Raw genomic sequence first — 25,920 nt, 5'->3', positions numbered from 1 at the left:
AGGACCGATTTCTGTCAATACGATTCCCACATATATTTTTCTGATAATTCGAACCTCGAACTGGACATGTCCGATTAATTCGAAGTTCCACGGATTCCACTTACATAGAAAATGTGTCGGATTTGTGCTGATAATTCGAAGTTAGCAAAGTGTAATTCGAAGTTCACTGTACACTGTACTGGTCAGTTCAGTTTGCATGAGCAGGCTGTGCTGGTCAGTTCAGTATCCGTGAAATCTGTGTCTAAGGTCCATAGCGCAACTCTGCGTGACCATGGGAGCATTTTGACATACATATTGTGTTGTGGGTTCATGTTTGGATAATTAGAATGTCCCGATAATTAGAAGTTTTTTGCTGGCATTTGGAGGTTCGAATTATCAGGATTCCACCTGTACCTGAATAAGTAGATGCCTCATCAGTGCTAGGACGTCGGGATCACTGGTGTGCGAGAAATTGTAGACAATCCCGGCCAGAGAGCCACCTTTCAGGTCTGTATGGGACACAGGCGGGTGGGAGAGCGCGCACCAACATATCCAATCACAGCAAGAAGAAACAGCCATATTTATAGGCAAACACATAAAGTAAAAAAGAAGAAAAGAAGAAGAGGAGAAACACATGAGAACGAGTTATGCAACAACTATCCACGACTGTAACAAGATGATTATTAAACAGTCAGAAATTGCGACGATAGGGCACAAAACTGGATAGTTGCTGCATAATTCATTCTCATGTGTTTCTTCTCTTCTTCTTTTTTTTACATTCATTACTGGCTCAGTATCCGAGTTTAAATTTAAACACACAAAGTAGCAAGAATTGATAGCGAGCGCTCGGTTGCTGGAAAACTTTCATTCATCTAGCAAGCTGGCGCTGATTGCCCACTACAAGATACAGAAACCCCTCGTTGTGCTTTCCTGGACCCCAGCTATGATCCTGTCACATGGAGTCACCAGCTATGTAAGTGCATGAACAAACAGAAGAAGAATGAGATGGTGCTTGCCCAGTGAGAGCTCACCTTGACATTCACTGACGAGCCAGACCAGGACCATGAGTCGCTTCATGGGTTCCATTGCCCAGACACGCAGTCTGGTCAGGGTAAGGCCTCCACTCGACAAGCCCTCTACGTCATCAGGCTGCACTTGCTGCACATCGCGACAACACATCGACACAGTGGCAACATTACACAAGCAAGCCAACATCATTGTTGCATTGCCCGCACCAAACCCTCAGTTCATACACGCGAGGAGAATACCGTGAAGCTACTAAAGGAACCGTGCACGTCATTTACAGGATCCCAGCGTGAACAAAAGCATGTAGCGGCAAAACAACACACCGTTAACACAACAGAAACTCCAGGATGTGCGACCATGGTGACCCACACACCACACTGCTGGTTATCACATAGGCCCAGTTCCTGGTGTTAGCAGCTCCAGAGACACAGCATAGCCACAGCACAGTCATAGCACACTAGCTGCTGTACTGGATCTGGTTTGCACGAATGGCAGCGAGTAACGGATACACAGAAGCCACAGGAGGGGAAGTACTACTTCAGACAGTCCAGTACAGTTGGCAAAGCAGTGTACGCTGCACCACCATACCTGACGTTCCAAGACGGCAATGAGGCGATAGTACTCGGTCAGCTCATGACTCAGCGCAGCACAGAAGCTCTGCAGAGCAGGGAATGATGCAGAACAACAGTAGCAACGGCAATAACACAATTACCCGGTGAATGCTAGCTGGTGGAGACACATCAAGAGCATTGCTGTTAAAGGGGAAGTCCGGTGAAAAATTTAAATTGCACAGTCCGTAGAGTTCGGGTCGCTGAGTCGAATGGTCTTTGTCCGAGGAGGCTGCGGCTTATGGTTCGTCAGATACGCCCAATCGAACATGTGCGAATTTGAGCGCGCATCACCCAGATCCAGGTGATGACGTCACAGCGTGCAGCCAGGTAGCCACACCATCTAGTTGTGTACAAAAATGGCCATATTCGGAGCGCGTTCGATTGGGGAACCGTTTGTCGCAGCTTCTTCGGACCAAGACCATTCGATTCAGTGTTACAAACACTACGTACCCTGTGATTTTCAGCTCGGTAAACCTGGAGGTTATACCGTATGTTAGCCGTTTCCGAGTTGGACTTTTCCGTCAGCCCGTCTACGCGCTCTGCGCTGCGTGCATGCAGTGCGTGCAGTGTGTTATCTAGCTGTAGTGCAGTCAACCATGGTCAACAAACTCATGTCACAACTGACACAAGAGTCAAGACTCAGAAAACTAGTCAACACACGGACTTGTCATGTACTACACTCGTATCAGTCGTATTGTACAGTCATGTAGTCAGAGAACGTGCGTTTCACCTTGCCGGTGCCGGTGGTTGTGCTTTGAGAAAGAAAATTTTAGTTTTCCGCACCCGCCTCATTATTTTATGCTACAGCGATGAGTGCACAAACGTGACAAGTGACAAAACAGCGAACAGCTCCCGGACCTAGAACTTCAGATTCCATAGCGTTGCGAGCGAAGAGTCGTGCCCGTGGTTCAAAGAGCCTGCCCTGTTCTCCAATTGAGTAGTCCGAAATATTCCAAGTTCGCACCAAAACATCACCATGTGGCAGGCTACTGGAGTCTAAGCGAATCTAGTCGGTATGGAACAACATTTAGAGCACTCGCATCACTCTTCTCCATTTTGGCGACCCTGCTCTCCAGCGATCTGATAATTACATCAGCCTCGTCTGCAATAGCTGCTGCTTCTTCATCAGTCGGAAACTCAGTAGCGCTCACTCTTGACCGGCCCACGCGGCCATTTCTTCAGCTGAATACCGAGGTTTTCAGCCCCAGACCGAACTCATGAAGGTCAGCCATGGCTGCATCCTCACCCTCACAAGGAGTTACAGGTCTTCGGGGTCGCTTGCACCACCTCATAACAGTCGCCAAATCATTTGAAATAGCACTGACACTATTGCTTTCACGCACTCCTTTTGACCTAGCTGCACGCTATGACGTTGCAGAGAGTGTGGCGCGGCCGCATGACGCAGCCCCCGAAACTCAGTTTTTCAAACGGAAATATCTCGAGAACGCTTTGTCGGAGACACGTGGGACCAACACCATTCGACTCAGCGCCCGAAACTCTACCGACCCTGAAATTTAAATTTTTCACCGGACTTCCCCTTTAACGCCTAACGGCATTGTTTCCAGACACGAGCACAAGTTAGAAATGGATAGATCAAAAGAGATTGCAGTGGCATGAAACTTTGAGTTCTGACAAATCCAAACTGGACCTATTTCTCTTTTTTCGTGTAGATACATAGAGAGATAGAAGAGACAAATAAGCAGATAGAGGAGAGAAAGCTGGCCCAACACCCCAACAGCACAGCTACACATAACACGTACCTGGCCAACAAGACCATAGGACATGATCTTGGAGTGCTCATCGACAAACCGCCGCAGACGCTTGTACAACCAGCCCAGCTCAGCCAATTTGTGCGCCTGGTCTTGGATACTGGCAGGTATAAAGGCCTGAGGAAGTTCACCATCATAAACACCAGCAGCAGCAGCAGCCAGGTACAACAACAACCATGTCATTTAACTGAAGCAACACTAGCACAAGATTGCATCAAACTACACGGAAGACTTGGCTAACACTAGTGGCAGGTATTAAAGGACTCTGTAATTCACAAACCTTTGGGTCGACTCGGAATGCGTCGGCTTTCTCGTTGTACTTGATGTAGTGGCCATCAATGCCTTGAAAGACGAAGATCAAGTCCCGTACTAGCGTTGCCTCGCAGACCATCGGTCCCGGAACTAGAATAGCAACACGGCCCAATGCAGAGGGAACGCATGTCCAAGCACATACGCACACACACACACACACACGCACGCACGCACACATCCTAGAACATGTATTCCAAGGGACTGTGTGACACAATATCTGCCTTCCTTGATTACAACACGGATCCGGCAGCCTGCTAGCACTGCCATTGTCTCCACGCACACTAGCAATATTCAACATGAGTACAAACGGCTGCAGTGTTTGGCGCACTGGCGTCAGGAGCGGTGCCTGATATTGGAGCTTGAGGAGGCACGCAGACAGCTACCTAAATCATTGCCATTTGAGAAATAAATTGTGTGTGTGTGTGTGGAGATCATTCCAGCTAGCTCACGTGTAAGCTTGAAGGACACCAGTATTATCACACATTCCAATCATCTTACCCTCAGCGGTTCCTTCGTATGGTTTAAACAGAGCATCGCCAGCTCTAACAGTGGGACGAGGAACACCAACATCTGCTTGAGGAGCTGTGGTGGTGGCAAATGACTCCTCCGGCACTGCCGGATTGATGACCGATATGGTAGCGTCGGATTTGGCAGAGGCAGCGCCTGCTGCTGCCGTGCGCTGCCCGTACACATAGTCCATGGTGTTGCTAGCCATCGTACTACTGCTACCTGTCATTATGCACACACACACACACACACACACACACACACACACACACACACACACACACACACCTGTCCTGTTGACCCACTGCCTTAAAGGTTACGTGGTCCCATTGCGGGAGGAGGGAGAGGAGCAAACACGCCGGTGCCGGGTCAGGTCCCTGGCCTGCCGAAATCTCCGAGAGCAGTGCTGACACGTTACACACACACACACACACACACACACACACACACACACACACACACACACACACACACACACACATACACACGCACACACACACATGCACACACACACACACGCACACACATACATGTGCGTGCCCACAAACATAATTATACACATGAACCAGGGGTGGATCTAGGATCTGGCCGGCCGCAAAAAACAGCAGCCAACCAGCGTGTAAACATGTCATCGACCAACACACTTACTCGTGTCGTAACTAGTTGCGAACGTGCTGTGCGCGGCAGGCGTGTAGCGTGACTGGAAGTTAGGCTGCCCGATCTTGGTACGCGGTGCTCCGGGACGGGTCTGAGCTCGGGGCAAGACACGCTGGGCAGGACGGCGACCGCCAGCTACTGTACAGAGTTGAATACAACAACAACAGCAACAACTGTGTCAACAGCAACAACAGCAGCAGCAGCAGCAACAACAGCAGTACCTTCTCATTTTGTCACATAGTGGTCACAGATAGGCACATAGGCTAGCAACGATAACAAAATTCAGGCTAGAAGTCAGGAATGTTCTCACCTGGTCATCAGCCATGCATATGTACATGTACAGACTACTCAGGCAGACAGTGTTGACCGTTCTACCTAGGCATTGGTCATCAACAAGAACATTCGAACATGCCGCCAGCTCCACAACACGCATTGGTCACGTGAACAGTGTGGCACCAATGGAGTAACCTGCCAAAGACCATTTTATTAGTGTATAATGGCTTTTACGCATGGTTCAGTGGAGTTTTGTACAATTACAGGCCCTAGCACATGTACTCATATGCTATGTACATGCTCTACAGGCACATCTCAGTGTGCAGAGTACTGCTGCAACACTAAGACGTTGACATCACGCGAACACCCACACACAGCAAAACAGGCCTGAAAACACCATCGCGTACCAACAACCGTGCGTCCCTCCGCACCGTCCGGCAGTCGTGCACTTTCGTCGCTACTCCACGGCATAGTGCTTCCATCCAGGCCGGAGCTGAGACCGACGCCGCTACTACTGCTGTTCATACCCAGTGGTCGGTTGACACGCAGCGGTCGATACGTGCCTGCATACAGCAAGTAGAGAATACCAACGAAAGAAAGCCCATCATACAAGTATAACGGTTACAGTGTATGTCGCTAAAACGACTGAAAACTATCGGTCAGCCGGTGTGGCCTTTTCGGCAATAAGCCCTCAGCTGAAAAGCATGCCCAAAGGTTACTGCCAGTACGGGCGGAGAGTCTTGATTTCAAAGGCAGGGGAGGGGAGGGAGTAGGCGATCATTTAAAATAAGCACCCAGTGCTTCATCTTCAAACACACACTCCGCATCACCCCCACAGGTAGCATGACGTACGCGTATGTGACAGGCAGAAAAGGAAAGGGTGTACCAAAAATTCACAAGGAGCATACACACACTCACGAGGCGCTTGATGCCGTTTGTCCTGACGTTGATCGGTATGCAGGTTGGTGAATGGTGTGGCCATGGCTGTCGTGGCAGATGGACGATGACGCAATGACGATAGAACCGTGCTGCTTGCTGAATGCTGTATGTGGACGCGAAGACGGAGAGAGAGAGAGAGAGAGAGAGAGTGTGTGTGTGTGTGTGTGCGCGCGCGCACACGTGTGTGTATGCATGAGTTCGCGCATACGTGCGTGACGAAGAAAGAACACGAGTATGCTTAGAGTCGACTCGACAGCAACGATGCCGCTTGCGGCCCCTGAACACACACCATGCAGTCAAAACTAGAAGATAGCAGGGACAACATCTGCTTCAGGCTGACAACATCCCTTTCAAAACAAAAATTTTAAACCGAACATACGCAGCATTGAACAAAGGGCGAGGAGACAATAATTTGATAACCGCAATCAATAAGACAAGCTGAATTGCATGAATAAAGTATACTTTGAAGTGAAAAAATGTCGATTCAGCTTGTCTTATTGAACACAGCATTGACTTCTGTTTTGAAACGATAACCTCCCAATATACACACAAACCTTACGTCAGTAGCAGACGCAGAGCTCCCGCCAAGTAGGAAGAGGAAGTAGAGGATGGCCGGCCGATTGGAGAGTTGGCCCTGAAAGAACAAAGGGGTGAAATGCCCAACAATCAACTTAACATCATCACAAGATAAAACAAGTATTTTTCTTGCCAAAGCAAATGGAAAAGAAATGCAAGCAGCATAGGGCACGAGAAGCCGCATTGGACTAAGCAGAAGCATCATGGTATGTTCGCATAGGCCCCCTGCCAAGCGACGCTATTTGCCTAAAACTCCTGAAATCCTCCTGAGTATCAGTTTGTAATACAATGCATACACATTACTGGGAATACGCCTGGTACACAGTGGGAACAGACTGATACTGATGATGTGCACTGCATGATGCACATGCCGGCTAGTCTCTCTCTCTCTCTCTCTCTCTCTCTCTCTCTCTCTCTCTCTCTCTCAGTACATGTATCACAACAGTGCCTGTATTACTATTACATCAGTAGGTATGCTGTGGCAAAGTGCAGAACCTAACTTTGCCACACTGCATAGATATCCAGTGTGGACGTGATCAACGTTGCGTGGCAATATTCTACCATCTTGGTCATGTGTGTCTGCGCGATCAGTGTTGGTTTAGTCACACATACGCACGGAGCTTAGAGGGCTTTGAAAAAACAATACCGGCCGTCGTGCAGTGCATACATAGTGCAGTGCATACATAGTAGGGGTCAAAGGGGTGTACCGGTTACCCGGGTACCCGCCCGATAATCTCAGGTACCGTTAGTAAAAGGGTACCCGTTTGGATTTTGATGAACCAGTCAGTATGGAGCAACACTGCAGGGATCGTGTATTCCAGGCGGGAGTCAATTATTTACAACTCCACGCTGGATGTCTGCATTGTTGTTGCATTTTCGCACCTAGTAGATCTACCTCTGCGACTATCAGACACCAATCAATTTGCGAATCACATTGTGATATCAAAATGCAACCCGAGAACAGATAGATTATATCTTGATTTATGCGAAAATTGCACAAAAAAAAACATGGCTGCTAAAGGGTACCCGTTAACCCACCCGTTAAGAAAATTACCCGTTCGTTAGTTAAAGGTACACCCGTTTGACCCCTAATACATAGTGCATACTCTGGTATAGCACAAGCCTGCGTGTCGTTCACGTGATTGTCACTTGGTGCATCTGCATGTCACTGTGTAGTCGTGCTACTAGCATTCCTGCAGTTGTTATGCTATCTCATGCACAGAGGGAGACAGGGAGAGAGAGAGAGAGAGAGAGAGAGAGAGAGAGAGAGAGAGAGAGAGAGAGAGAGAGAGAGAGAGAGAGAGAGAGAGAGAGAGAGAGAGAGAGAGAGAGAGAGAGAGAGAGAGAGAGAGAGAGAGAGAGAGAGAGAGAGAGAGAGAGAGAGAGAGAGAGAGAGAGAGAGAGAGAGAGAGACTAGCCGGCATGTGCATTAGGTTCTGCACTTTGCCACAGCATACCTACTGATGTAATACAATCATGTACTGATGTAATAGTAATACAGGCACTGTTGTGATACATGTACTGATGCAATACAATCATGTACTGATGTAATACAATACTTTCAAAGAGGTCGGGTAATCACTGTAGGGATGAGGGTACAAGGCCTCAAGCAGACTTGGATGTGAAGGTAGCCTAATACAACACTCAGATGTACAGTCAGCGAAATCATTGCACAGCGCTTAGACTCCAGACAGGATTATTTAGCCAGTACCATGTCCTTTGCTAACGCAGCTACTATAGACAATGCTAATGAGCTATCGGTGGCTGCTGTTGTTGCTGCTACATACACTCTACACTGTAGTAAGGTCAGATACAAACAGGAAACAATCCACCTGACACTGGATACCAACTCGACACCACCGGGAGCGAACAGCAACAAAAGTAGCAAACAACAACAACACAGATTTTCTTTCCTCAGCTTTCCCAAGCCCGGAGTCTCCAGAGAGTCGGCAACACCCGTTTTCTCTGCTGGTATGGTGCCAGCGGAAGAGAGAAATTAAGTACCAACACAGTAACAGTATCGGGTTGTGCTGCCAACAAAGGATACTTGTTCTCCAAGGGTAACCAGCAGCTTCACTGATGAGACCTATAGTGGTCGAAACAGCGCAGTGTGGAGGAAAAACTATTGGTCAGTACCTACAACTTGGAGTCATGTTGCTGGTGTGTGAGGTCGGCCAGAGAGTGTGTTTGGTGGAGGTGGAACAAGGGATGCACATGCACTATTTCCCGCATTACATGCAGTAAGCGTACAAGAATACAAACCAGAATACAAACAAGAATACAAACCAGAATACAAACAAGAATATAGACAAGTACAGACAAGCACAGCAGCGGACGTATTACAGCAAAGAACACTACACTGCGGTAGACGGTAGATGTGTGTACATTGACGGAGGCCCGACAAGCAGAAGATGAGAGAGAGAGGAGTGTCCAGGGTGGCAGATGGAAGGCAATTACGTAGGGAAAGAGAGGTGGAATGACAGAAGGGTGATCTGGATGACGTTACACAGTGCATGAGAACCACACCAGTGACACTGTATTGAGTTAGACCACACCACGGCGCCATCCACCAACACACCTCTTACAAGCCCACACAACAGCGGATAACACAAGTCTAGGATCAGAGTAGATGTGCAGTGACTCGCACAATAGCCAAGCAACCCCGTCACTCTCACCCCCATAGCAAAAAGGAACCTCGCCAAGCCATTCTGATGAAGGTTCCACGTACGTCACTTGCATGACTCATTCAGAACTCAACAGAATATGCTAGAATAGCACTGGTGCACATACAGTGATGCAGCTCAGCACACACTACCCTGAATACAACCTACTATGGGACATAGATGAAGATGTTGACTGCAAGGAGCCTACAATATATAAAGCCTGTTCTTTTCTTGAGTGTCAATGCAAGAAAACTATAGGATATATACACTCTCAATCTGCGGACAGAACTGTTTCGTCCTTTGTGGACTCATCAGCGCAGCACAGAAAAAATGAGGCCGAACCTGATAGCAATGAAAAATAATTTTTAAACATTAAATAAATTATAAACACTCATCAGTTTCAGGGAATGACAAGGAGAAAAGCCTGAAGAACAAATTGACTGTCACCGCCAGGAATCAAAGTAGAGAGGCAGAGACCTTCGCTATAGGTCAGCGGTGCTCCACCGCTCAGCTTTGGTGCAGTCCTCATCCAAGCAGAGACTGTTCAACATTTTCTTCAGACAACGAAACTCACTCTATAAAGAACTAGCAGTATTCTGGAGGAGCCTAAAAAATACTACACCGGTCAGTTCATTTGACCTTGCATAGAGTGCACCGATTATAACGTAATTCCTCCAGTTCATTAAAATTGTTGCTCTCGTATATGAAAAACCCTACACACACCATTCTCAAATCCAGTGGTCTCTTCGCTACAAATAACAATTTTCGGCTAGGAGCCGTCATCAGGATGATGTAATAAAGTGGGTGCAGTGGGGCTTGCTCACATTAACAAATGCTCTATTATATACGTTTGCTCTTAGAGCTGCGACAGTTAATCTGAACCTGAGAAAGTAGAGACTTTACCGCCCTTGGAAGCACATTCATTTCACTGAAGTTTCTCTCTACATGTAGAATGCAGTGCATCCTATGGAATAACACATGCAATGTAGTCTGGATCCAATACGCACAGCACATGCGATGCAAATAGATACTCGATCAAGACAGCAGATTACAAGAACAACAGCCACCCGCAGACTTCCACTTCCACCCATCTAACAACACACACACACACACACACACACACACACACACACACACCACACACACACACCACACACACACACCACACACACACACCACACACACACACATACACACACGACACTGTCATGTATATCTTGGTACATACTACTAGCCAAGCTTGTGGGCAAGCAAAGAGTTATTTTGGCAGTGGGCTGCTCCCGTACTGCTCCCAGATGTTAGCATGTGCCAGTAATGTACACACCTGGGCACACTGCCCCCAATAGGACAGGAAGTGGACACTTCCTGCCAAGTGGTCAGGCTAACAGGCAGACGTGCAGTCAAGCATGACAAAGGGCAAGGGCAGACACTCATACCTACATGTACATGTATACATGGTACACACACACAGTGTGTGTGTGTGGGGGGGGGGGGGGGGGGGTGCACAAGCTACGTCTGGCTTTTTCCCAGTGTACACTGTCATGGCATGTCGAGCATCCGAAGGTCACCACTGCTCGCAATACAATACACCAACACAATGTTGGGGCTGCACTAAATCAGGGAAGTCGAGTGGATCATAGGTACCAGTATATCATAACAGGAGAGAGTTGTTGATAACAACACCAGCCACACTATACCACCTATCATCACAACGTGTAAATCAAGGAGAGTACTATTCCGGGCGCTTCCTGCACAGCAGGATACGAGGAGGAAGCGGGCGCTTGCGACAGACGGGTGGCACTTCAGCCCCCGGTTGGTTTCAACTCACGGCATGGCAGCAGTATGCTCGGCAACTCAAGAGAGAACGCCTAAACCGCCAACCCGTGTGCTGCGTCACACATGTACACTCAGGCCGTCAGGGTGCACAAGCTATAAAAAGGCCAGGGCACAGCCGACACTGCGGCCTTTCCCTTTCAACCAACTTGACAGAGGAACTTTCCAGTTACTAGTGCAACAGAGCAAGGCATACTTGTACAGGTACTCTTGACAGCTATACAGGCAGAACCAGCAACAGCTACAGCAGCAGCAACAGCAGCAGCAGCAGCAGCAGCAGCAGCAGCAGCAGTAGCAACACGAGGACTAGAGGAGTCACCAGCGCCACTAGACCATGGCACACTCAACACAGAGGCCTGCTTCTGCTAGCATAACTATGGGACTGCACAACACCAGCAAGGTGATGGTGATGCTATGGATTGCAGCGATTGTTGTCCTGACAAAGTCCAGCCCAGCAAGTGGACAGTCAGACAGTGTAAACAACCCACGTTTCTCGCCGCCTCCATTTAACGGCACACTACGTGTCCATCCCAAGTATCAAAAGGAAGTCATATTGACCTGCACCAGGACCAACGCCACAAGGCTCTACCTCCAACGGCGCACCACCGAGCCAAAAGACATCCTTCTTCAAGAGAGCATCGCCTCAACTGTTGTTTCCTACACGGTAAAGGACTACAACGGCTGGAATAACAATGTAATCACATGCACAGCAACGGTTGATGCTGACAACACCTCAACCAGCGTCACATTTGTTGTCATACCTGTGGCGTCCGCAAGTAGCAAGCTAGGCAGCAGCAGCGTATTGCTAGTGGTGCTGCTACAGATAACGAGTATGGTTCTCAGCCATCTAGTGACCAGCAAGTAATGCCACAGTAGGTGTGCGCATGACATGCTGTCTTAAGCATATACTCTTAATTTCAGAAATTTCAGGTGCTCAATATTTTCGGCATGAGGGCAGAAGGCCAGGTTAGGTGAACAGAAATCTTAGGTACAGAGAAGCAGTTGCGTTAGTGTTTGTTCGGTGTATTGGAATTAAAAGTATGAAACAGATGCACCGAAAGTACCGAAAATAAATGTACACTGAAATTGTGAAATTACAGTGTGATACTTCGCTATATGTATATCAAGACTTTTGTGTACAGTCTGCTGCTGCTTGTCATTTCATTGCTTGATGCCCGTACTAGCTCGCACAGTAGCCACATCAGTTTTAAGGAAATATGTTTTCTTCTTTTCCACACTATTGTAAAAACTACCTGCAAAGCATCACTGAACATTCAAAGTTATGTTTATATCGGTGAGCAGTCGACAGTGCTTGCCAGCTACCGAGCCGGGGCCGGTACCAGAGCCAGAGTACTGCAGCCCATTGGCAGCAATCGTGTGTGTGTGTGTGTACGAGGTGTGTGTGTGTGTGTGTGTGTGTGTGTGTGTTTGTGTGTACGAGGTTTGTGTGTGTGTGTGTGTGTGTACAAGGTGTGTGTGTGTGTACGTGGTGTGTGTGTGTGTTCATAGCTGTGTGGTGTAGACCAGGCTGTATAATGGCAGTCAATTCTTCAGCCTTGCAAGCTGTTGAATGGTGCAATCCCAGCACAATTGCTATGGCTTCTGCTGTAGCATCGCTATCAGCGCCTCCGGTGATGGGCATCAAAAGGTCAAAAGGTCAAAAGGTCTGTGTGTGTGTGTGTGTGTGTGTGTGTGCCAGCTAGTCCGGTTGGTGGGTACACTTATGCCTGATTGTGTTGGGTCTGTTGCCAACAGGCTCGGCTGCTTGAAGGTGTATTGTTGTATCTGCCACCTTTGTTGGTTTCAGGTTACTTTCTATTTGAAGTATACATACCTGTTAACCATGGACTGCTTCTGGCTAGATTAACTCTTGTGTAATCAATGATGCTAGTGACGCTTAGATCAGATCCACTCTGATTTAGCCACCCACACTAGTAGCAAGTATTACCTTCACTGGGGGCAGGGGTAACTGCAGTTGGATCCCAGGACGGATACCCTGATGCCGTCAATCCTTTTTCTGCACCTTGTCCTCACCCACTTACTGAGGTGTGGTGAGCCCATAAGCGGGATCATTTTCAAGTCCACCCAGAGTTTTGGGGATTTCAGGGGGTGTCGGCCGTTGGGCGGTTCAATAGCCAGTTGAGTCATCTTTCCAAGATTCCTTTTGAGTCTCTCTCCCCTCTCCCGGGGAGACCCACGTGACCAGTTTTGGCAGTGAGCAACAAGTACAAGTACAAGTGTGTGTGTGTGTGTGTGTGTGTGTGTTCCTGCCAGTATAGTAGGAGTACCAGGCCCTCCAACTGACCGAGTGCGCTGTTGAAGGAAACATGATGACTGTTTCATAACTTGGTCAATATTTGGCCGGTTTTCACCATCGAAATAATCATCTAAATCGAAGAGGAAACTCGTATCATTCCATCGCCGAGCGATAGGATGTACCGTTGATGTGCTACGATTCTTTGAAGTTGAGCCACGGTACGTTTGCTCGAAAAAAGCGCCTGCTTGTCACTGAGTTGGGGATACAGTCAGACCTCGCTTAACCGCACACATCTGCTTTCCACTAGTGGTGAAACGAATATTCGAATATTTGAACATTCGTTCGGTTTGTCACATTCGAATATTCGTTAAGTCACATTCGAGTATTCGTTACGTCACTTCGAATGCAGTGCATGCACATACATGGACGCCGAACATGGTATAGTGCAGTGCGTACAGCCTGCCTGTGACTTTGTACTGCATGCATGCAAATGTATGTCCATACTGGACTGCCAATGTTGCACATAACATTTATGAACTTCGAAGTAGCCTTATGTGGCAGTATATTTTACGTGGCACTACCGTTTGTCATACCTAATAATATATTAGTATTGACAATATCCATCAAATGACTGAGAGGAGGGCATGTGATGTAATCTGTGTTACCAAAAGAATATTCGTTCATTCGTTCGTTAAGCTGAAGAATATTCGACTAGTAGGTTTTGACATTCGTTTCACCACTACTTTCCACAGAAATATCCGGATAGGCGAGGGAACCGGATAATCGAACACACATACTGTATGTATGCATGATATATGCTGTAAATTGGTAACCAACGATTTTCTTCCGGATGGCAAGGAATCCGGATAAAAGAGGACCAGATAAACGAGGTCTGACTGTATCCCAATATCCGCTGGTTGTTTCTATTGGAACATGGATTCAAATCGTGAATGGGACGTGAGTGAATCTTCGCAAAATTTGAGATTGATAGGAGCAAGGAGAGTGAAATGGCCAATGAGGATCGATCTTCAGGACGATTCCAGCGCTCTTGCCCTGTCTCTGGGCTGCTGCGATGGCCTCGTCGCATGTGCTGACTTGAGTTTAATCTCAAATTGTTCCTCTTTAATAGCGAGATCTTTCCAGGAGCCCAAGATCGTAAAAATTGCCCAAGGTAAACTAAAGTTATGACTCGTTGGGTGTCCACATTTCGGGAAATTGTGGCAACTTTCATTCTGTGATGTGATTAATCGGCCGGTACAAGCACTTGTAAATGGTAATGGTAAACTTTGAAACAAACCACACCACAGTGTCTACACCCATCATCATAATAGAGAGGCTGCGCACAACAAAAATCCGTAGCACCATAACGAATATATTTTAACGAAAAAAGCTAACGAAAATACGTAAACCGTGAGGTTGCGCGCATGTGAACTTTTTCGCAGAAGGTCGAAGCTGGCGCTGTGGATATGAAAAGAGTCCAGACCGGGAGTTGTAAAATATCAGCATTTTAGTACTCCATGTGACGAAAAATAGTTTCGTAGATCTGTTCTGTTTCGGTCGCGTTTGGACGAATCTTCGCAGCAACTTTCGCTACTCGAACCCGGGCGATCAAGATCTTACGACTTTTCATTGTGCGTAACCTCTCTAATGTATGCGTTATGCGTTATGGTGACAGGCAACGGGGCATTGTACTGGGTAGTGAAGGATTGTGAAAAGATGAGCAAGACACCATACCATAGCCTCCAGCCTCTGCACGAGCTCAGTGACACGCACAGCATCACGCTCCCTGCCTTGCCTTGCCACTACATACGTAGAAAATGACACATGCACGGACGGACACACACACACACATCAAATGCTGCTAGCAGAAAACACTCGAGGGCCCTTGCATGGCATGCAGATACTTGGAGGGCAGGATACCTGGAAACGGAGCAATTGCGCTGGAAAATAACTACCCCCGATTCGAACGATAAAGCTTCGGTAAGGGCCTGGTCAGACTGCGGCAAAATCGAAATAATCCTAGGACTATAATCCGCATCTCCATAGTAACTTGCCGCCAGAGCGGCAAAAGCGAGAGTTGATGCTCCAAAAAAAAAGCAAGAACGGACCACGCTTTTCCGCTCCAAACAGGATTTGACGCTGATACGCCATTGACGCTGATAATCACTGATTTTTTCATCTCGATATCGAGGAGCTAATTGGCCACGGACAACAACAAAACTCATAAGGATGGTTGCAAGGATTGCACTGAAGGTGTTGGCGATCCCCAAGGTGAAGGAATTTGACGTCGTTCGTGGAGATTACCACTTGACGCTCGAAATGAAGTTTGAATTTTCACTCTCCCCACATGTGTAGTGTGATCGCGATTCAAATTCTGGACGCTGTTCCTTTTTCGTCAGGCAACCAAAATTTGCCGCAGTCTGACCAGGCCCTTAGGAATAATCACGGTCTGTATTGGTGAAAAAAAGTGTTTAAAACCCTGGCTTCTCCCATTCTATCCATTGCCGCCGGTACACGCTTACTATAAATATAATAATAATAATAACTTTATTAGGATGACCCAAAGGCTGACCGCCTATCATATCAACAGAAAACAAACAAAATTGATGAAAGATAGGACACAAACATGCTGAATGCTCTCTTCCATAAAAGGTACGATACCAGCTCGCAATTCCTCCCCCCGCAACACACACACACACATGCACACATCACAGAACACATGCATGCATGAACACACACATACTTCGAAGTACACACACAAACATACACGTGGACACACATGCACACACACACACACCTGCATACACACACACACACACACACACGCACGCACGCACGCACACACACACACACAGAGGACAAACTCCAGACTAACGTCGTGAATTGATTCGATCCAAGATCAAGCGATCCTCCTTGCAAAAGACATTGGACTCCGGGTGGCTGAAGATGCAAGCGCATTGAACAGATACAGCAATGGATGGGAATGATCTGGTCATTTTGCAGCCTCGTTGTGAACATCTTAAGACGTGTTGTAACTGCTGAGCTGAGTATTGACGTGCCCAATCAACATTTCTGCTTGCTTTAGAAAAAGATTGATTCACTGTCGGAGGACAGGCTCTCCAATTGTCAAGTGCATTTGTTAGTTCCTGTTTTTCACTTTCGTGTTCAGTTATACAGGGTTCTCGCCAAAGCGACATAGCGGGGCGCTGCGCTCTCCTTCAATTTTTGACCAACCCCTTTCAAAATGAATGAGCCACCCTTCAGAGTGCGAGCGCCACCATTTTAATGATTTTATATGCATGATGAGTACATATCATGTAGCAGTAGCACATCAGTGTATGAGTCATTGTTTCCTATAATCATCACTTGCCTCTGAAAACCATACCCATGGCGGGTTCCAGTGGCCGGTGAATAAAACACTGTACATGGAATGGAAGTTGGTCGTTTGCTTACTGATGTCGGTGAAAGCTGCCAAGATGGCGTTAAAATCACAAAAATATGGGTCCAATGATCCCCGGTCCCCTTCACTTTTGTTTTGGCTATAACCTTGTTTTAATAATAAATTATAGTTTTTTTTATTTTGTTAGAATGGCATGTTGTTGACGTTGGTACAAACTGTATGTGTGACTGGCCATAAAGAAACCACTGCTTTCGAGTTATAGAGAGAACAGTGAAACCTGTCAGTAGGCGTGAATAATCCACAACAATTAAGTAGTTGAGAACACTTACAGTCTAGAAGAGTGAAACTTTTAGAAACACAATTTACCTGTCAAGAATTTTGCAGCAGTGGGAGAACGCCGCAGATGTTGCAACTGAAAAATATAATAGGACAGAGCATGTAAGACCGTAATCGTCTAAAAAGTGGATGCCGCGCCACAGAATCAGATTAGTTAGCTGGTTACCTGGGTCATCACGTAAGGAATGCGATGCGAGCGAAAACAAAGCAGACTTGATATCCGATGGGTGCGACTGTCCGAAAGCGTGGTTTGCCATGTCACAGCCTTTTACTGAGCTGAAAAGCCAATGGTTCACTGGGCAAGCAACACCATTACATTCTGAATTAGTTGTGCAAAAAGCTGTGCAGTGCAGGAATATTGGTAGCTAAAGCTTTTCGAAGAAGAAAGCAGCACATGGGTTGCTTAGTTTGAAATCCGTCAGAAAATAGCTTTTTCGAAACGAATCCTTTCGCGCCGTTTGTCAAGCTGTATTTTCACGTAATTTTTGCGAAGCCACCCCCCGTTGCTATGGTAGTTATGGTGCCGCTTTTCTCGTTTTTTGACTTTCTGGATCATGCCTCATGGAACACGTACACGTGGTCGTGGAAGCCTCCGGCCTGCATGATCTGTACTGTGAGCTCAGTGCATGCAGTGCATATTCCTGTGTTTTCCGAACAGCGACAAGGGAGAAGATTGATTTGCAAGCAATTCAAGTCAGCAATGGCCAAGAGATCTGCTTCAGAGGCTCAGGAAGTTCCCTGGTGGGCCCAGGAAACTCCTGAGAACGTCTTCGCTTCCCTATTGGGAAATACCAACGCAAAGGATTTCTTTGCCAAGAATTGGGAGAAAGAGCCTCTAGTTATCCCTGCTGCTAAAGCCCAGAGAAATGGAAAGCTCACGCAGTTGTTTTCCCGAGAAGCTCTCGACAAGATTCTGAAGAAGGAGAAAATTGACTTTGGTCTCCATTTGAATAGTTGTCGATACGTGGATGGTGCACGGGAAAACACAAACCCGGCTGAGAACGAGGAAACTGGAGAGCCTACACGTGCCACTGCCAAGCGCGTGTGGAAATTGTTTGATGGCGATCGCGCCACGGTCCAGTTCCACCAGCCACAGCAATTTCAAGACAGCTTGTGGCATCTGTGTTCGTCACTTGAGAGCTTTTTCGGTTGCTTGGTTGGATCCAATATCTATATGACGCCTGGAGACTCGCAAGGACTTGCACCCCACCACGATGATGTCGAGGTAAAGTCAACTACATCATGCGAAGTAGCTTTATGAAATTATGTAGCACGTAGGACATAGTTATGCTCTCTAGACTTAGTGAACGTGCATATGCCACTCAGCAGCGTACGTACACGGTACATGGACACACCGACTCTTTACACGTGCAGCGTCTGGCTGTAGACTCGCTCAGTGCAGTGTGCATGTGTGTGTGCAAGTGTGTGCGTATGTCTATGTGGAGTGTGTCTACGTCGGGGAGTTGTAGCATACAGGGAGACGACACGAGCGACTGTGCGGTTAAAGAATACGGGTTTTGCTCCAGAGCTACCTGCTCCAGTTGTTCCTGGAGCAGGGCCGATTTATGCACGCTCACGTACGGCATCGCTGCACTGGTTGTGTTTGGGGCCACGGGTGTGTTTAATCCCTGGTAGCCTAATCAGTAGGCCACTATTGCGCGAAAATCATCTGTGCAGAGACCAGATTGTCATGGGGGTTGTGGAGTCCATGGAAACCTGTGGAAGCCCCCGCCAGTAGTCTTGCACCTTGTAATTTACTCATTTCTGTGCATGTTTTGCGCTGTGTTGCAGGTGTTCATCATCCAACTAGAGGGCCGGAAGCACTGGCGTCTCTATTCTCCCGCTGAGAAGCTGGCTAGGACTTGCAGTGACGATCTAGACACGTCTGACATTGGTGATCCCACCCATGACATCGTTCTGGAGGTAGGACTGCCTTGTTGTACTGTACAACTACTTCTTGGAATTCTGATGGAATTCGGTGGAATTTAATTTTAAGCAGCGGCAAATTAGATGGTGGGGTATGTTATGTTTGGCCTGCAAGCGACGCAGGAGTCCATTCCGGGACAAGACAAGATGATGTGCCTATTGGTATCTTCACCCACTCCATAGCACAACGCACGTGCGGGACACAGCGTACGTTGGCGTGTAGTGGGCGCTAGTTTTGGGATGCTGGTATCTACGGCAGGTGTGCTTTAAAGTGTTTGTCATCCTGCGGCGTTTGTGCTGGGCAGGCTGGTGACGTGATGTACTTCCCGCGCGGCACGATTCACCAAGCGGACACGCCAGCCGGTGTTCCACACAGCACGCACATCACCATCAGCACCTATCAGAACTGGTTAGTATTCCCCCAACCAACATAGCGTGGGTAGTACAATCCATTTCAAAACTATAGACGCGTACCTAGGCAAAAACCGTTATGCCAGCATCTATACCACATAAAATCTGTGATCACTTTGTGCATAAATTTTTCCAAATTGGGCGTCTGTTATCCAATCGTTCAGAAACTATATGAGAGTAATTGTGGAGCGGTCCTGAGCAATATTCCGAAAACTATTCTCAAAAAGTTCCAGCCAAATTGGAATTTAAAAACCCTACGCGTCTATAGTTTTGAAATGGACTGTAGTACTGTGAATAGGCACAGCACCTGCCTTCATCTTTGCTACAGTATGGGGCTATCCGGTATTATCGATAATTTTTCAGGAAACAAAAAAGTTTACTTAAAGTAGTTAGGACTCTCCCTTCCCCCCCCCCTGAACGAAAAATAGATTGACTTGACAGCAAGAATGCCTTGATGTCTCACATATTAGTATTTTTCTAAACAAAATTCCCCTTGACTCACCCACCCATAAACGAAACTTTTTCTCTTCGTGTAAAAGATCGACAATTATGGACGGCCCCTAAAATGATTAACTAGGAGTTGAACGCACAAAGAACGTACCCCAACCTAGGCACTTGCCGTCTTCTCTGACTGCACTCATAGAACATGTATACCTATCATGAGGCCGGGTACAAGTTCAACTGATAGCTGCCTCCATGTGGCCTGAGGTATCCTGTTCTGTGATAGCAGTTTGACTGTACATGTATCATGGGTACTAGTATTCAGTCATTGCTAAGTTTTCACTGTCTGTGGCATGTCATTAGCATTCTGTCCTCACTCTATGCTCAACATGGCAAAGAGTATGCACCACTATCCAACACATACGCTCCGGACGTTGCAGGTATCTACAACAAAATTGTCTGCTAATAAGCGGCGCGGAGACAATAACTTCATTATGGCAATCAGCAGAATCAGCGAAGCGGACATTGGACGTAGTAATCAACAAACATAAAAGATGGATATATCTACGAGCACGGCACAAAACTGTGATTACTACGTCTAATGTCCGCTTCGCTGATTCTGCTGATTGCCATAATAGGGAGGTTTCGCTCTACGTAATTACGTATGAAAATCCGTATGTCGTACACGCCAGGGAGCGAGGGCAACTTTCATACGTAAATCTCTCTACGGATTTTCGTACGAAAGCTCTTTCCTGCGTTGGGTCCTCCGTAGGACTTTTGAAATATTTTTTCGCATTTTCCGCGTTTGTCCATGGCAACGTTCAAGCTGCGTGAAACACAAGGTACACACACCGTACACCACGTGCAAAATAAAATGGAAAACTCGGTTTCGGTTCATGCGGTGGGCTCATGCAGCCAACGCGTCTCCAAAGCAACAACGCATGTTTAGCAGTCGTGGAGAAATCACGTAGAGCGAAACCCAACAGCTCTGATTTTTACGTATGAAAATTCCGTGCAGTTCCTACATTATTTTCATGCGTAATTCCGTAGAGCGAAACCTCCCTAATAAATTGTTTGCTGTTTGAATATCTAGATCATTTTTTCCTAGAATACTGCTTCACTGCGGAAGACCAAATTAGGTTAAAATTCAACAGCTAGTTGTGCAATAAGCAATCTGTGTTGGAAAAGTAGGATTCAAACTCTTGTATTTCTGCTGTAGCTTCCTCCTCCTCCTCCTCCCCCCACCCCCATATTTGATTCTACTGCACCATGGACATGTACTGTTCATAGACACCTTTTACGTACACTCAGCGTTTGTTGTGCTTTCCATATGACAGGGTTCGCAGCGAAGTTGGGAAGTCTGGAAAAAGTTTGGATTTTATAATTCAATTTTCCAGGTCTGGAAAAGGTTTTGAAAAGGTGCTCCTTTTGAAAAAGTTTGGAAAAAGTTTTGAATTTCGATTTTTTGGCCGCAGATGTGCTGCACTCCTGCAGTACAGTGCAAGTGGCCGTTTTGAGTGCCGCGATAGAAGACGCGCTGGCGATGCGTGGTGTTCACTGCATGGACGCGTCTCGTACAGTCATTTCAGTGCAGCTCAAGCGCGGCCGGTGATGCCTTTTATTTGGCCGTTTTTTGTTACTGGCGCTCGCGCTCGACTTTGATTCTTTGAAGTCGGGACAGCAGGATGGCGAGGTCCTTTCGCACTCAGATGAGTTTGCTGGCGAGGATGAAGCCGTCTTTAGCGCTGAGATGGACACCAGCTATGTAAATGTTTCATTGGAACCCCCTCTGGAGGCGGATTTGAACTTACGGAGGGGAACTCTCGTCGTATGAATTCCCCTGCTATTTTCAGGGGCTCTAGCTGCTGAAGGCGATATCATCGCCATGCACCTTGGTGAATTTGTTGATGGTAGTGATACCAGGGAGGATTTTGCTACTCCCTGGTTGTTCTCGTAGTGGAGAAGACAGTCGTTCAGAGGTTTATAATATTTTAAATTTTTATTTTTCCTGCACGAGTGGGTTTGGAAATTCTTGAAATTGGTTTGGAAAAAGTTTGGAAAAAGTTTGGAATTCTGTGTGCTCGGTTGGCTGCGAACCCTGATATGACTGTGCTCTCACTGTAGGACATACGGTGAGCTGTTGCAGATAGCACTTCCGTTTGCCATTGAAGAAGCGATGAAGGATGAATCGGCCTCGGCGTTCAGGCAGGGTCTTCCCCTCAATGTCATGTCATCCGCGGGAAGTGGGCAGGTAGGTTGCGCCGTGTAGTTGTGCGTACTGTAAATTAATGTTTGCTATTAAATTTTGCAAGAAGAGCATGATGCCAATATTAACCATCGTGAAGTCAAACTTCAACAGTGGGTCCATATGAGTGGCCACAGTGCTCCGCAAACATTGATCACCGCTTACTCGCTGGTTCTGAGAGATCGCAAACAGTTAGTGACGCGAATATTGAGCGGTTTACAGTACACTGCTACTGATCTACCTTGTTTTCCTGGACGCACTGTCCCGCTTGGAATGGCAGTGACAACTTTGAGAACTGTGAATACTTGAGCTTGTCCCACTGTTGCTGAATACAGCGGTCGCGCATAGCGAGGAACGTTATGCCAAGGAGCACCCAGGTTGGGACTCCTCAATAAGACCCCCTTCAATCTCTAGGTTTTCCTGTCACTCCAAAAGTTACCAAGCTTTAAATTGGGAATATCCACTCGTTCCACTGTGAACAGTTTGAAGCAGTTTCGGACCTGGCTGCAACATTTTACTTTCGGCCAGGTGTCGTTGATCAAGCATTGTTCTTCGGTGCGGCTTGATGCTGTGGTCTTCTGAAGAAGTGGGCTGCATGTAGTAACGTTGTCTTTAAAACTGTTCTGGCTATAAGCCCATTGCTTATCGCCAAAAAATATGAAAGGTATGAGTTCATGCATGTGGGTACGCTGGGATCAGCAATGCATTGTTCAACACCCCACGCGGCCATGCCCAGGTGGCTGTATGGGGTGTTTACGGTACAAATTACGTCGTTGCGCAATGAGCTTATTGATTGGTGCGTGCTGTATTTGTGTGTTCAGGTGAGCGGTGCCGATCGCCGTACAACCAATGCTGAAGACAGTGTCAAGTCTACATTGGCCACCCTCGTTCAGAAACTCTCCAGCTATGTGTCGCCCGCATCAGCTGTCGATCTGCTCAGCTCTGACTTTCTGAGAAACAGGCTGCCCCCGCCACCCGCTTACTCGGCAACTGAGCCTGCCCCCGAAGAGCCAGCAGCCAAGCGGAAGAAGGGCAAGGGCAAGAAGGAGGACGCTGTCGACGTTGTTGATCTGACAGCCGAAAGCGGTGCTGGTGGTAAGTGGTTAGGTTGCTGGCTTTTCTACACATCTACATTGTACATGTACCGTAACGTCTTGTATAAAAGCCGCGGCTTCTATGACTTTCTGGGTGAAATTTTGCAGGCTTCTATACAAGACAGGTATTTCTATGTTTGTCAACACTAAAACCAGGCTTATGTGTGATTTGATGGGCCCAAAATTGCGGCTTCTATTCAAGTGTGGCTTTTATACAAGACTTTACGGTGTGTATTGCTCAAACAAACAACCACAGGATGTGCATCCGCTGACTTTCGTTGTGAGCCGTGTTCAGAGAAGATGATTTTTGTGCAATGACACATACCGTAGTTACATGTGCATATCCACGTAGATATCCATCATCAACTCCCGATCGACTTTGCTACTGAACCTTTGTAAGCCCTTGGTGTAGCATTGAACTTTACTTGGGCAGGTCTTGCACACTTCCGGTTGTGCTTATACCTTGCTCTGGGTTAGGGGAGGCCTTAGGTGTCGCTCAAATTGCACCACTTGTGGTACTTCCCTATCCTTTGGTGTGGTCATTGTTGTTTGTTCATACTGCGACACTGATGCAATCATGAAAATGTTGCTGCTGTTGTTGCTGTTGCTACTAGATCCTGTTGGCCCCAAGCCCACAGCAGGTTCTAAGGTGTGCCTGCTACATCGCAATCACATGCGTGTGATTGTTGGCCAGAACATTGACGACCCAGATGAGGATGACGCGGACATGATGGAGGATGAGTTTGATGACGATAGCGATTCAGATGAAGATGGAAATGGTAAGGATGGCAGCGAAGAAGATGACGACGACGACGACGACGAGAACGCAGCTGACGATGCCAAGGAGAATGGTGCTATTGCCAAGTGTCTGAAGAAGCTTGGTGGTTGTGGCGATGATGCTAACTGTTGTGGTGATGATGATAGCTGTTGTGGCGATGAGGCTGAAGAGGATGCTTGCTACATCTACTTTGATTTCGGTAACATGCGACGCATGCACATGACCAGAGTCTCTGGATTCGTAAGTGATGGGAATTCTTGTGTTTGGTCATGGCGTGCATGTGACGCCCGTGTCTGTGTATGTGTGTGTGTGTGTTCATGCGTGAGTTCATGCGTGCACTCCTAGACTTTCTTGTTGTAAAGTTGCATGCAAGCACTGGTGAGAATAACATGGCTGCGGTCCATTTCCCTTTTGGAACTATCGTCAGAGACATCTTAGCGGATGTGTGCATGTTCCGAGTTCTGTTTGAACATGCTGTACTTGCACTTATTGCTAAACCCGGTACTTACAGTAATTGTACTGTACGGCCGGCAGCTACTGTCGTGGACATGGAAATCCGGTCGAATGACCGGGGCCGGCGCCCTCAGTGCATGCAGAAAGTTGCATGCACAGTGCGCTACTAGTGCACATGTTGATCGTATGCGTACTCACGGCTGCATGGCCAGCGTACTGGGGCCGCTTGACCTCCGACTGGATTTCTATGTCCACGACAGTACTATGTCCATGAGGTTTCCTTCTGCTTGCCTCCACTGTACAGCAATGAAGTAGAAAGTGTATGCACTGGTCCTGTGCCTCTCGCCTGTCTACTTACACTGACGCTCGTTTGTCGCTGTGCTTGTTTTGTTTTTGACATGTAGCGTTCTTCACTATCATCTATCAGACTTCCGATGTCCGCAGTACCAGCTGTTGGCAAGTTGCTGTCTCAGCTAAAGCCAGTCTCCGTCTCAGATCTTGGCTTGGAAGCTGACGACGCTCTGGACCTGGTTACCAACCTCTGGGCTGTTGGCCTGCTCTCTGCACATTGATCGCGTTGAATTGTGTGCGCTTGTGGTAGAGTAGGGCATAGCGAGCAATGGACGTGCTGCCTGATCCGCTCCATGTGTGATGTTGGCCCACTACTTGCACTGTACGCCTGCTACGGCAGCGAGGACAACACGTACACGACGTGAGCTACATCATCCCACGTACAGCATTTACGAGAGGACTCTGCCAGTTTCGTGGCTGCTGGTGTGAAACTCTCTTGGGACGATATGGCTTGTCAACTCTAGACTACACAATTGAAGTGCCGCCCTGCCAATGGGTACCGCGTGCTCCATGTGAGTCGGTGCTTTTCCCTCCGCGCTACTGTCAAGAGAGGACGGTTGGCAAAATAGTAGTAGTGAGCATGTTGTCGGGGGACAAGCTGTACTCCACGTCGGGTGATGGCATACAAGGAGTCAGGCCACGCGTACATGAACTAAAATTGCACGCGTTTGTGCATGTGACATTTGAACATTTGTGCATCTCATCGCTATTTTTTATTTTTCATTCCATTGCTAGCATCCATTCTATCCTGCCGAAAAGTTTGGCTTTTTTTAAGGCTTCATAGCAATACTTTGAACAGCAGTCGATTTCCGCTGGCTCTGTCTCGTGTACATACACAGTTCGGGACACATAAATGTAGTTTCTTTTCTACATTTGGAAACGCCATTCCAAATCTGACAGTCGCTCACTACGTTGTAAGTGATCATCATATTTCCAACACGTAACCTCAATGACAAGGCATTGTGAACGCTATTGCGGCAAAGAGACAGTTGAGTGTGTGAATGCAAGAGTTTGAATGGACTTGTGTGATGTGTAAGTGGCTGTAGGAGAGTTTGCAAGCTATCATGGAGCGAAGGGTTTACC

General features: G+C 47.3%; 2 protein-coding genes across 4 annotated transcripts in view; one reads left to right on the top strand and one right to left on the bottom strand.

The window, feature by feature from the left end:
- LOC135808303 (gamma-tubulin complex component 3-like) overlaps positions 1 to 17,550 on the bottom strand; it is a 29,813-nt gene extending 12,263 nt beyond the window's left edge. The window contains exons 1-14 of one of the 3 annotated variants that reach the window (XM_065321472.1): positions 17,305 to 17,550; positions 17,169 to 17,214; positions 16,278 to 16,342; positions 15,137 to 15,204; positions 6,633 to 6,707; positions 6,053 to 6,176; positions 5,542 to 5,697; positions 4,853 to 4,999; positions 4,196 to 4,426; positions 3,666 to 3,787; positions 3,377 to 3,502; positions 1,594 to 1,662; positions 1,011 to 1,137; positions 394 to 488 (exon numbers count right to left, since the gene is read on the bottom strand). In XM_065321472.1, the coding sequence (XP_065177544.1) occupies positions 394 to 488; positions 1,011 to 1,137; positions 1,594 to 1,662; positions 3,377 to 3,502; positions 3,666 to 3,787; positions 4,196 to 4,426; positions 4,853 to 4,999; positions 5,542 to 5,697; positions 6,053 to 6,176; positions 6,633 to 6,707; positions 15,137 to 15,204; positions 16,278 to 16,342; positions 17,169 to 17,214; positions 17,305 to 17,395 (1,542 nt within the window). In that variant the 5' untranslated portion in view covers positions 17,396 to 17,550. Of the gene's footprint in view, positions 1 to 393; positions 489 to 1,010; positions 1,138 to 1,593; positions 1,663 to 3,376; positions 3,503 to 3,665; positions 3,788 to 4,195; positions 4,427 to 4,852; positions 5,000 to 5,541; positions 5,698 to 6,052; positions 6,177 to 6,632; positions 6,708 to 10,035; positions 10,353 to 15,136; positions 15,205 to 16,277; positions 16,343 to 17,168; positions 17,215 to 17,304 lie in introns of those variants that run through there. The other 2 variants (XM_065321473.1, XM_065321474.1) reach the window with 2 other exon arrangements.
- A 217-nt stretch (positions 17,551 to 17,767) lies between these two features.
- Positions 17,768 to 25,823, top strand: LOC135808301 (ribosomal oxygenase 2-like). The gene is made up of 7 exons (XM_065321471.1): positions 17,768 to 18,363; positions 18,930 to 19,061; positions 19,370 to 19,473; positions 22,041 to 22,167; positions 22,983 to 23,256; positions 23,870 to 24,273; positions 24,891 to 25,823. Exons 1-7 carry the CDS (start codon positions 17,839 to 17,841, stop codon positions 25,056 to 25,058), a joined length of 1,734 nt encoding a protein of 577 aa, XP_065177543.1. The 5' UTR covers positions 17,768 to 17,838; the 3' UTR covers positions 25,059 to 25,823.
- The last annotated feature ends 97 nt before the right edge of the window (positions 25,824 to 25,920 follow it).

Source organism: Sycon ciliatum, chromosome 2, assembly GCF_964019385.1.
Source record: "Sycon ciliatum chromosome 2, ocSycCili1.1, whole genome shotgun sequence".
NCBI classification, from domain to species: Eukaryota; Metazoa; Porifera; class Calcarea; order Leucosolenida; family Sycettidae; genus Sycon; species Sycon ciliatum.
This window is presented reverse-complemented; position numbering and strand designations above follow the sequence as displayed.